General features: G+C 48.5%; 1 protein-coding gene and 1 long non-coding RNA gene across 4 annotated transcripts in view; one reads left to right on the plus strand and one right to left on the minus strand.

Moving 5' to 3' along the window:
- The window catches only part of Ntf3 (neurotrophin 3), a 68,711-nt gene extending 57,943 nt beyond the window's left edge, over window positions 1-10,768 (minus strand). Inside the window, exon 1 of one of the 2 annotated variants that reach the window (XM_076940596.1) lies at window positions 10,542-10,768. In XM_076940596.1, coding sequence (XP_076796711.1) covers window positions 10,542-10,580 — 39 coding nt within the window. In that variant the 5' untranslated portion in view covers window positions 10,581-10,768. Of the gene's footprint in view, window positions 1-8,756; window positions 8,894-10,541 lie in introns of those variants that run through there. The other variant, XM_034511871.2, reaches the window with a different exon arrangement.
- Window positions 6,616-10,528, plus strand: LOC143443535 (uncharacterized). Of its 2 annotated transcripts, none has more exons than XR_013112620.1 (4): window positions 6,616-6,761; window positions 8,182-8,225; window positions 8,798-8,979; window positions 9,826-10,528. It is a non-coding gene; the product is annotated as an uncharacterized LOC143443535 (long non-coding RNA). The 2 variants fall into 2 exon arrangements; XR_013112619.1 differs by lacking the exon at window positions 6,616-6,761 and adding an exon at window positions 7,688-7,966.
- Window positions 10,769-12,782: the final 2,014 nt, after the last annotated feature.

The raw sequence follows: 12,782 nt of genomic DNA on the forward strand, positions 1-12,782 counted from the left end.
CAATTTCATCCCACATATACCTCTCCCCCCACGCTCCCAGCTAGCAATCCAAGATCCGCCACAAACCTGGCAAGCTTGCTTCTTCAGCACCCCATAAACATTCACTCATCCATATGTTCAATAACTTATCTGGCATCACATAACTTAATTTCCTCCACCACCCCCTCCACATTTCTGTACATAAGTACCCCAGGCCAGAAGGAGTACCTGAAGATCCCAGGCACGAACCATGTTGAGTTGAGGCAGAGGGAACAGCAGAAACTTTGAACATAAGAACAATTACGACCTCAGGTTCCTTTTGATCAGCCAGTGAGTCCATTTCCCTTCTTTTCCAGATCAGGAAGCAGAGACCCACGGAAGGAAAGGGTTCTGTTTAAAATTCACCTTTAGTCTGAGTCCTATGCAGGGAGAAAAGCTCTTCACTATCCTAGATAACCAGCGGTGTGTCAACAGAGCCAAGCTTCTTCTTAGTGGTGGAACACATCTGTTGGAGAATCAGGTGAGTTTTACAGCTGCCTCTCACTCTTGAACCCAATGGAAGTACCTTATAACCCAGCAGAAACAAGTCTGCTAGACACAGGATGGAACTAATCCCAGACTGAGAACTTGAAATACATTCCTCAAGGGACAAATAGGGAGGCAGAGGGGGAGGAAGATACTTTTAAATGATGAAGGCTTAGGTCTAGAAACAGAAGGGAACAGTAAATTGCAGTAAGTTTCAACTTCTTGGCACTTACTTAGAGAGAGAGAGAGAGAGAGAGAGAGAGAGACAGAGAGAGAGAGAGAAAGAGAGAGAGAGAGAAAGAGAGAGAGAGAGAGAGAGAGAGAGAGAGAGAGACAGAGAATATCTCTTGTGTAGAAAAGAAATGCATCACCCTACATGTGAAAAGTTTAAAATGCAGTAAATACATATATTTGGAGCATAAATATTGTAAAACAATCAAATAGGCTTTTGGTCAGTGGTTTTTTGCTGTACAGGGAAAATACCTTCAAGCAACATAACAAAGTCTCCTCTTTATTAGTCTTGAAGGTGTGCACATGCACATGCTCCTGTACGGTGTGTGTGTGTGTGTGTGTGTTAGGAGATAAGGAGAGAAAATGAAATCCAGAGCATTCATTCTCCCACATCCTTTGAAGAGGATAAGAGTTATCTTCAAGAAGTTTTTTTTATTTTCCTGTTCTTGGAAGTATTTTTGCCCAGAGAGTGAAATTCAGAGGCAGAGGGATGGAGGACATGATACCTGCCTTATTCTGTCTCAAACAAAGCTTTGGGGCTCAGTCCTTTGAAGCAAACCATGCCCTTCAACCCTCCAGCAAGAAATCTGCCTACTCAAAGCCCGAGTCTAAATGGTTGGGTCCCTGGACTATCCAGCCATCTTTCAAACTCTAAAGAGATCTCCTGCTATCCATGTAAATTTGGACTTTGTGCAGTCCTCATCCCAGGACTCAGGAATGCTGGGACCCACCACCTCTTCTGGGCTTGTGGATCAAAACCAGATGTCCAGCTCCACTGTTATAGACTTTACAAGGAGGCAATTGTGACTTAGATCAATACCTGCATGCTGGAAGGGCAAATTCCCTTGTCAACAGTATGAGAAGTAAATGTGGGTGGGTGGGGGGAATGGAAGCTATGACAGATCTGACACATGCTTGCCAGCAGGTGGCTAGAAAACCTAAACATTTGTCTTGCACAAGAAAAGGAAGCTTCTGATGGAGCAGGCTATCCTGTGGGGTGACAAACTTCACCAAGGGCTATGGGGCCAGCTCCCATCTGGATGATATCACAGAACACAGAAAACACAATCTGGTGGACATTGGAGCGCTATTGGTTTCAGGAAGGAAAGTATATGAGCAGCGTTCTGTTGTGCAACTATGGACCTGTCCTTTAACTTCACCTCAACTCCATACCCATAGTTATTTATGAGGTTATCTGGGGAGATAATGCCATGCAATATTTGTCATAATGCCCAGCAACCACTAACTGCTCATATACTATCATCATCTTAAAGGTGGGCGCTCATCTTTTATTTGAAATGTTGACAATGAAAGGTATTTGAGAGGAAGATGCTAAATGATTAGCATCAGGTCTACCAGAAAGCCAAATGCAACTACATTCTGCTCTGTAGATAGACTGCATACTGTATAGAGCAAGCCAACATCTTGAGCATTCTTGGACAAAACAAAATGTTCTGGTAAATTCTTTGCATGCCAGTCTGGCTTTCTCCAAAGATAAAAACAGGAGCTCCTTAGAATGTGCCAAGGCACGCTCCAAGTAAGGCATATTAGCAAAGATTAAATAGGCCAGGATTAATGTAGAATCTTAGGGTGGTGGAGCCGGAATGGTGACTTTGAGGCCTGAGATCTTCTAATTCAAGCCCTTTACTTAAAGTCAGGGAAATCACAGCCTGAAGAGAATATTCGGGGTCACATAGCAACAGCTAATTAGTGACAGAGCTTAGTTAAAAGCTTGATCTCCATATCCATGTCAGCAAGCCATCTGCTGCCTCATGCCCTTTAAGACCACCTTATATTGAATGAAGTCCTTTGAGATCAGTAAGCTACTTAGTTCTTTGCTTCATTTGAAAATCACTTGCTCAGATGTCTTCTTTGGTGATGCTGACCGATAATGAGCAATCATAACAGAACACACCCAAAGTCTATCATGGGAGGATGCCCAGAGTTCTAGAGACCTCAATAGTTCCTAATCAATGTTGTGAGAGGAGCATATGACGGATAAGGAAATGAACACATAGCAAGTATAGTCTGATCACATAAAAATAACTATATCTAGCTTCTTAGTATTTGTAGGTAAAATTAGAGTTGGCTTCACAGAAAACCGTCAAAAATCTCTTGGATTATCTACATGTGTGTTCACAGTTTGAAAGTGAGAATTCTAAAAGAATATGAATATATTTCTTAATATTTTCTTATTACATTATATACTATATATTTTTCTTTGTTTCTTTTGTTGTTGTTGTTGTTTTTTTTTTTTCTCTTTTCTGTCCTGGCTTCTTGATCTTAGAGATCTTCCCAGGCAAGGATAAGAGAGTATTTACATTGGCCCCATACTTCAAAGCTCACAATCGCCATATGCAAATGATCTGAAAGAAAAGTGCTTCTTTTTTTCTCCTGTAAATAAATTTGATGACAAAATCTGAGCCAGAACCACATACGTGTCCACCAATAGCAAAAGTTCAACAAATGTTTTCTGCCCACCCAGGACAGCTCCTGTGTTTATGTGTCTTCCAACACACACACACACACACACACACACACACACACACACACACACACCCCAGCATGCATGCCTGCACTGTGATCTTATAAGCAGGTGCTGGCCGATGTACAAAATGTATCCACTGGCCTTATCAGCAACCCCACATGGGCCTTAGGCTTTTCTCCAGTAAAAGATTTGGTCCTTTTCCAACAAAGTCAATCTTACATAAAACTCAGTCCAATGGCCATTAGTTCAGTATTCCCAATGTCAGAAACTGCCTGCAATGTTAATGAGTAGAACAGCAGTTGCTGACGTCTTGAAACAGTGGTGGGTTTAAAAGATCTTCCATGTCACCCCCAAACCCCTTCTCTCACTTCCAGCCAGCACCTGGATTTGCAGCCCCTCTGCTTAGGGTGGGAGCCTTGGATTGGCTCAGGAAAAGGTCTGCAGCCTGCAGCAGAAGCAGCCTGCTCAATTAGGCATCCTGAGTGGAGGGGAAGAGGAAAGGCCTGAACATCTGATCCATCTGGGAGTGCAAAGGCAGAGATGGGAAATGTTATGTAATTAAACTCTCCTGGCCTGTCCTGCTTGGGGAATGAGAGACCCATCAGCAGTGACCTCTTCCAATCTACTTAATTGGCCCAATCTCGCCCAAAAAAGCAAAAGAATTGGTTTAGTGCCTCATGGAAATAACTTAGCTCCTGACTATTTATGGCCACTGAACTCCAGGATGGGAGCCTTGACTTGGAGCCAGAAGTTGACAGCGTGTGCTAACTTCTGGGAGGACTGGGATGTTTCAGTGCCTCTGGGCCTTTATCCTTGTCTCAGAGGAAAGTGTCTGTGCCCAACTTGCTGCACTGGGCATGCAGCATTTCACAATTCCAAGCCCTGGGGTTCTTCTCTCCAGGCAGGCTGGGGCCTGCCAAGGACTTATCGTCTAGAAAAACACAGACCTTGACAGTAACACAGGGTGGCTGGACTTTGCTTCCCTCTTACACAAACGGTGGTGTTGCCAAGGACAATTACCATGTTCTGTGTTTTCAAAGTCACATTTGTTTTTGGCATTGTAGTTTTCAAAGCCGATGCTAAAAACAACATTTGTCTGAAAAATTAATAACTGATTCCTGTATTGCCTCTCTTGCTGAATAGTCCAGAGACCTGATTTCTCCGAACTAAAACCTAACTTTACCTGACAGTTTACAGATAGGTAGTAAACCGAGGCAAGCCATGAGAGAACTATATTGTTTGTTTGCTTACTTATTTACACAGTGGGTAAGCATCGGAGATGTGATACTATTTAGACGAGACAAAGATCCCGTTTTCCCAGTGGCTGACAGATACCTGCACCTGAGTCCAAGTAGATGGAATCTCTGTGGACCACAGCTTTTGAAACTGTTCCCTCTGAGCTCTGCCAGGTAAAGAGGAATACATTTTCCTTCTTACCCAGTCCTCTCATCAACAGTCATGCTCTAGAGAGGAGTGGAGCGTGGAGAGTCCCAGACATCAGAAAACCATTGTTCCAAAGTGGCAGACTAAATACTGGGCATTTCCAGCTGTGGTCTGCTACCTCAGGCTTGTGCTTGCCATTTCTCAGAGAGATGAACTTCCCTGAAACACTGAGGGAGAACCTCAAAATAATACAGTTTCAATCTTTCGCATCAAAACTGTCACAAGCCTAATAGTGTCCCACCCAGATGCCCTCGCATGATCCGGAAGGGGTTCCTTGTCAGCTGGCCTAGGTGAATGGTGTGCTTACCCCTAATGTGCATAATCTTCCTCCTGTTTTGGCCCAGTTACTTCACACCCCAGTGAACTCAGCGAGCTCCTCCTTGTGCTCACTCCCTGAACCCCCTCCCCCAGCTCTTCTTTTATGCATACCTTTGTTCTCTTAAGGCACAGGTCTCTAAGCATCCAAGACCTAATTTATTCTCCCTTCCCCAAACCCACACAACCCCTGCGGAAAAACACACAGCACACTCCTTCACAGGGTCCATAATGTTATGTGTATTTCTCCATCCAGTTGGCGAGTTTTCTCATGGTTACTTTAGCCTCCAGCAGGCCCATAGACAAAAGCATTAGTGCTTACCCAGCTTAGCCTTAGATTCATAGTGCAGAAAGAAAGCCTGGAAGCCCAGCAAACGCTACCAGCCTAGCCTCTCATGAGCACTGCTGTACCTTTCCCCAGGTCCATGCTTCAAGATTCATTTGGGCTAGTAAAAAGACATCACTCACTTCATCCTGAAATGGATCAGGGCCCTTCCCATCCCCCAACCCCCATTTTCTACCTGGAAAGTTCCAGTCTTCCAATTCCCAGCCTAGCATGTACTCCATGTTGGCAGCAGGGACACCCTCCAGCTCCTTTCCCTCCCACGGAAGTGTCCACCATCTTTTACCTTTGTCACCCCCTTTTACAAAACCACAGATACATTTCAAGGCAGCTTCCCTTTAGTTCCCATGATCCAGAAGAAACCTCCACAGCCTCTGCACTCTCTACTCCTGGCAATGCTGTAACACTCAGCTGAGCATGGAGAAGGAATTTTTCCAAGGCAGTGTGCCATGTCTCAGCACACAACAAGCTGAGCATCCAGGAGGCATCCCATTCATTTTAAAATAATAATCAACATTAACTGGTGGTAACGTGTCCGTCTACTAGATGAGAGAGCCCATTATACAGTACCACGAAGTGTGTATCTTTATCACTTGGCATGCAAAAGGACTTTTTGACTCAGAGGTCTTGTGCACAGAGCACTTCCTGTCACTGGACCCTGTTTCAACACACAGGAACTTTCCCCTTGAATGTGTAACCCTCATTCTAAGTCTTCCCGGTCCCTTCACTTGGAAGGTGAAGAGGCAAAAGCCATCCTTCCTTGCACTGTTCTCTACACGAATACCAGAGCCTGTGCTTCTTTATCTTCGAATGTGGCCCAGTGCCCTTCCAGTCAAATCCTAGGGCTGTACAAGCCTCTAGAGTTAGTTAACACTCCGCTCTCCTCACATAATCTCCCCTTTGCATCCCTCTGGTAATCTTCAGGCATGCAGCCCCCACACATGTCCACCTTACACACACACACACACACACACACACACACACACACAGCCCAGCCGCCCTCCCACACCACACCCACCCCATGTGTCTGTGCAGGCTCGCGCGCAAGCCATCTGTCTTCAGCACACTGCACTTCTCCAGCTCTGACACCCTTCCCAGACACAGATTTCTCATTAGCTACACCTATGTTCCCACAAGCTCTCATCTCCTGCTATGCACACAGATGCCCATCAACACAAGCTCCCCACCCCTCCAGGGCCAGCCAGGCTGGAGGAAGCTGGAGCAAGCTCCACCTCCAGCTCTACACTCTTACCCCCAAGCCCCTCTCTTACTGAGACTTGAGAAAGCCCTCCCAATAGGTCTCTGGCCAAGCAAGGATCAGGCTTCCTTCTTGGGAAATCAGACCCGATTCATACAGATCCGATCTTTTCAATGCCAGCTTCAACATAGCTCTCACCAAAGGACAACCCTCCTTGTTCTGTCTGAGGCGAACACCAGGTAAACTTTCTTCTATCCTTATATACAGATTCAGCAGCCTACTGATCTCTTTTTCAATCTCCACCCTCTACCAACGCTACACTAGGGTCTGTTTGAGTCTAAGGCAGAGATAGTTGGGTGTAATGTCTTCTTGATTCCATCTCTCAAATTTCTTTAAGCAACACGTTAGGATCAGGGGAGACAGGGTAAAATGGCAAAGTTCGGGCTATTTAGAAAGCAGAACCGATTGAAAAGCTCCCCGGTCCAACTGACGTTTAGGGCGGTGTGCATAGATATTTCCTCGGCCGCTGGTTTGTAGTGGAAAGACATCCCTTTACTGAAAAGCAGGTTTGTCAACACACTCCTTAACCCACAGAATTTCCAGCCTCAGACTCAGCGAGTAACACCCACCCTTACAGTCTCCCTTCCCCTCCTCCAACAGGTCCCCGCCCCCAGCCTCTTCACACTCATAAACAAGTCCTGGCTCAGGGGGTCCAGCTCACTAGCTAGCAAACAGCCTGCTCTGGTTAGGACGTTGTCTTAGAGCAGCCTACGCTCAGACTCTCAACCTGCTACCCGCCGGCCGCCAGAGGTCGGGGTCAATCTGGTGGGTGCTTCCCAGACCTGGAATACGCGAGCCTCGATTCCAGTTCCCGCCTGCGACCTCTCTAATCAACTGTGTCCACACCATTCGGTGCTGGAGTCCCAGTAAGGCGCATCTGAACGCTGCGAAAGAACGCCAAAATTGCGCAAAGCAGTAGCGCCTCTTGGATGCACACCCACTCACTCCCGAAAGCGACAAGGAAAGAGGTCCTCCCCACCCCTCCCATTCCACACCTTCAAGAGTGCCAAATTTCATTAGAAGTATCCACCACTGTGCAGAGCTCCGTGGTGGCAACAGGAAACAGTCCAGTTCGCTGTGGCTTCTTTTTAACTCCGACCTAACTCTGAGGGTCTCTGATGCTCTCGTCCTTCCCATACCACTTCTTGGGGAGGGGGTCGGGGACTCTAAAAAGGACTCTGAGAAACTGGTACCAAATTCCTACCGATGGCCCCGCCCCGGTATCCACCGTTCCCTGGCGGGATCCCAGACCCGCAGGCTGAGCGCTAGCTCCAACATCTGCGCGAAGACCCAGGGTGGGGAGCCATTGGGTTGGCGCTGGCCAGAGTAGCCCGGAGCAAGGGTCCCTCTCAGAGAAAAATGTTTATGTGGGACAACAACGCAGGTACGCACTATAGGGCTTAGAGTTCCAACTCCCCCAACCTGGGAAGTGACTGTGCGGGTCCTGAGCTTTGCAACCCCTCCCCCAGCCCACGCCCTGCCGGGCTGTGTGGTGGGGCTGCCGAACGCTGCCCGGTGGCCTGCGGGGGTGCAGGACGCAAGCCGGGATATTGGCCTCTTCCAAGCCCCATTTTTGTCTGCTACCCGCTTTTGTTATAGGATGCGCGGGAGTCTTCTGGGGGAACAAGATAGGAGGGTTGGAGGTATGTATGCATAAGGTGGAGCGGGGTGGTGGTGTGCAGAATCCCTTTCTTGCCTTTTCGTGGTCCCCATTTCCCCTCGCCTCCACCTCCTTCCCTCCCAATGCAGGTTTCTTAAACCTGATCACTTTCCCAGACTGAGGGCGGTTTCTTTGAGCAGCCAGGGGACCAGAGGAAAGAGGAGAAGGAGGAAGAGGAGGTGGTGGTGGTGGTGGTGGTGGTGGTGGTGGTGGAGGAGGAGGAGGAGGAGGAGGAGGAGGAGGAGGAGGAGGAGGAGAGCCATATCTAGGAGCGCACAAGTGTGCGTGCATGTGGAAAGAGGGTAGTAGTAATTGCGTTTGGGCCTGGGCTGATTTGAGCTCAAACTTTGGGGAAGGCAGAAGAACGGAAAAGTTAAGAGCCTGCTGCGCGATGGGGGTGGGGCTGGGTGCAGAATTGGGGGCCCCACGCGGATCCCCAGGAAAAATCTCCCACACGCGATCCCCTACCCCCTCTGGGACCTGCCCACCCAACGTGCCCGCCACCTCCCCTTACCGTGGCAGAAGTAACCATGGCATCCGTGTGACTATTTCCAGGGACGTCGACATGAAGAGAAAGGTGGACTCGAGTTCGGTCATTCAGTCTCGCCCACCCCTGCCGCAGCCACTACCCAGCGGTGGGGAAAAAAAAAAAAAAAAAAAAACAAACGAGAGGAAGAAAGAAAGAGGGAAGAAAGTTGCGCCGGGCTATCTCGTGGGGCGGTGCGCGGAGCTGCTGGGTAAGGAGAGGAGCCTTCAACTCTGAGTCCCGTGAACATAATCTGCGCGGTTATAACCAGCCAACCCGGCCAGATGGCTCCGCGCTCAGCGCCTTAACCCCTTCCGCGCCAAGCCACTCGCCCCCGAGCCCCGCCCGCAGTGACTTGCAGGCCCGCGCCCTGGCACATTGGAGTTTGCTCTTGAGACCAACAAGAAGACCTAGTCATTTCTCCTAGTCCACTTCAAAGGAAAACAAACGAACGAACGAACAACCAACCTTTTTTGACCTTCCCTTTTAGAGATGGGGAGAAGGAGCCGACGAAAAACATTCAATTAATCATTATATTTTACACATTGATATATTTGATCTATCTTATTCTCTTTCTCTCTTTCTCTCTCTCTCTTTCTTTCTTTCTTTCTTTCTTTCCTTTCTTCCTTTCTTCCTTTCTTCCTTTCTTTTCTATTTAACCAGGCAGAAGAAGGCCTTTCTTGCCCCTTAGCTCAGGAAAGCTTGAGCCTCAAACCTTAAACTCTGCCTCCAAACCTCAGACCCTTCTAGCTTTGGAGCTCTCCCCACCCCCTGTTAACCGCCCCCCCCCCCCCAGCACCGCCACAACAACAGGAATCTGCCCAAGAACAGTTGCTTGCCCTCGAACTCCCCAATCCTGGCGAGCATCTCCCAAGGCACAGTTCAAGCTGTCTAGGGAGGTTAAGTTGCTGAGATACAGTGCGGGTGGGAGTGCTGAGCAACCCGAGGGAGGGGTGGTTTGCGTGTGCACGGGCGTGTGGGTGAAAGAAAAGGAGAGGTATGAGTCAAAGTGTCGCTTTTTACACACTCCCTAACTTCTCTATCCCTTCCTTTCAAGGTAGGACCCGGCCCTGGAGCTGAGCATTTGCCGCTCTGTACAAAAACAATCTGCCCAGAAGAAAAGGCAGCCACACACCTCTTCCTGACTCCCCGAAAGCAGCAAAGCTCTCTTCCACAACCACTTGTCTCATTCGAGGAAAAGATCCCAGGGTGGAGGCAGGGGTCTTATTTGTAAATAATTTTAGCTATTCATTAGACTTGATCCGAGCTGATTCTCTCAGAATGTACAATGGTCAGAGCATCTAAATTTTGCTCAACTGCGGTCCAAGAGAAATTGAAGGGGGAGGGGGGCGGAAATCCTAGTGGTAAGGGGAAATGGAGAGCCAGAAAATAGTGCCGCATTGCTCCTTCATTCCCTTTCTCATTCTTGCAAGGTGGAACTGAAGTGTAAGTGCCCCCTCCACCCTCACCCCCGCCCCCACCTCAGCCACTCTCCAAGTTGCTTCTTGTCAGGACATTTGACTCACGCGCATTAGGAGAGGCGATTTAATAGACCACCTTTTCACTGCCTCCTAATAAAGTCTGATAAGCAACTCACAGTGTAGTTTAGCAAGGTTCCAGGTTCAAAACCTGAAAATTCCTTGGAGATGTATGGGTTTGGTCCACACCCAGGAGGGCCAGAATTGCACCCACTGGTTAAGGCCGAGAGAAGCTGCGGGGCGAAGGGTGGCCAGAGAGAATGGAAGGGGGGGTTGCATACTAGATAGATTGTACCTGCCTCATCATTATCCTGGCTGACGGGGGCTGCCACATCGAAAATGGCCTGCAGCACCCACAGAGGCCCAAGGACGTCACCTCCAACGGTCCCTCAGAAGGGCTGGGTTCTCCTTCAAAGGCTTCCCTCCTGCCAAAATATCGTCTTCTTCCTCCGGATCCGATCAGGCTGCAGACTTTTCCCCTTCACCCTGCCACACAGCACTTTGGAGGTTTGGCTTGGGCGTGCTCTGTGAGGTTCTGGTTTTCTCGCGGTCTTCTGGCCCGCCCCTGCCCTCCCCCACTTCCCGCACTTGCCTTCCCCCCCCCTCCGCTTTCCCCCTCCCTTCCCGCCAGTCTCTCTGCCAGAGGAGTTCTAGGGGCTCATTTCTCAAGCTCCTGGTCCCGGGGCTCTACAGACTGCAACCAAAGAGGTGCTTGATTCCCGAGGAAGGAAGGAACGGGTTAAATACACGTGTGGGCTGCTCCGCCGCCGGCTGCTCCCCGGTCACTGGCGGTCTGGAGGGAGGAGGGGTCTAAGAGGGGCAAGCTTAAATATGAACAGTCAGAAGAAAAGGCAGCAGAGTTCGAGACTCCGATTTGTTCTGCAGATGCGGTGCACTGGCTGGCCTCCTCCCTTTGCCAGACCTGGGCGACGTCAGGAAGAGTGCATTGTTTCCAACTCAAGGGTGCAGGAGGGTCTGTCTCTGCCTGCAATCAACAGGCCTTGTAATATGAGAGGTGACACCTTAATCTTGCCAAATATGTGCGGTGTCTTTGGGGGGCAGGGCGGAGAATGTGGAAAGGAGAGGGGACCAGGGAGAGACCTAGGCGACAGCCAGGGAGCAGAGGATGCACGTTTGTAGAAGAGCTGATCCACCTGCCCCCGTCCCCACCCCCACTCCCAATCCGTGGAGAACGCTTGTCCTTTTCTTTATGTAAGATCTGACTAAGGATTTTCTTCTTCTCCTTCCTTGTTCTTTCCACCGAAGGGCTGAAGGTCCCCTCTTCCTTCAGGAGACTCTAAAGGCATTTTGGATTTCTAGGAGCTCAGAAGTCAAAGGAGGCCCGGCTGAAAAAGAGGCAGAAAGGCACACTTGTTAACAGGCAGATAAAGGGCTGTCAGAGTTATAGGAACTTCTAGGCAAACCCAAGTTTCTAAGTAGAGTTTTAGTTTTTGTAGAAAGACTAGAACCAAGAGCGGTACGTAGCTAGAGTTACTAGCATCTAGGGCAGGAAGCAATGGAATGCATACACTCCATAGAAAGCAATGTCTTCTGTTAACTAAGTCGTGATCTCTCTAAGCAGACCCCCTGGCTTAGGCCACCAATCTGTTGACAGTACCTTTGGGTCAATGGATTTGATTTATCCTCCTGATGTATCTGAGGCCCTGATTCCTGAAAGCAGTTTGTGAGATCAGAAACCAGGGTCAGCTTTTTGAAAGCCCGGTTTAAACTCTCTCCGAAGGCAAATTCCTAGAGCTTGCCTTTGACCTACCCTTATCTTTTGTAATAGCGCCACGGTGTGGTTGAAACTCTAAACAGAAACACAAGGAGAAAGGTGGAAAAGCGTCTTGGAAAACTGCATTTACTTCTCTTGCAGTTCAGTGGACTGCCTATACATTTACCTGGGGTGGAAAGGGTCTCTTGTGCAGCAATAGTGTGTATATAGTGAATATTGACCTAGGAAATGAGAAAATCGGCCCTGTTTGACCTATATATGACAAAGGTAAGCTTCATTATGCTGTTAGCCTTGGCTCACAGAGATAGCTAGACTTCATGGTGTTTCTTTTACTTGGCCGTTGTATCAATAGCTTACCTTAGCGGATCCTTAAAGTATCTCCTAGTTGCCTCTGAGGCTGGAGGGTACTGAGGCTGAACGCCATAGCACTTGTACTTGCTTTCTGTTTCACTCCCCATCCATCCCCAAGTCATCCAGCTGCTCCAGATGATGGAGCCAGAAAGTCTAAAACAAAGTGAAGACAAAAGGTGTCTGCATTAGAAATAGAAACTTAGGGTCAGGGGAGTTCAATGCACTGTGTCATTTTGCCTCCTCATGCCAAATGTGTTAAGCACACAGACTAGCTTGTCAGTTAGCGGTATTTCCCAAATACTCTGGAGCATAAATGAGACATTATTTGTGTGTGTGTGTGTGGGGGGGATTATTTCCTCCTTCCCAAATGAGATTATTTGTCCCTGGAAGCTGGGTGATGTGTCTACGCTTATTCAGTAAGCTTAGCTCTCTCTAAAATGTCTGCCATCC

The sequence above is a fragment of the Arvicanthis niloticus genome, chromosome 9 (genome assembly GCF_011762505.2).
Source record: "Arvicanthis niloticus isolate mArvNil1 chromosome 9, mArvNil1.pat.X, whole genome shotgun sequence".
Classification (NCBI taxonomy): Eukaryota; Metazoa; Chordata; class Mammalia; order Rodentia; family Muridae; genus Arvicanthis; species Arvicanthis niloticus.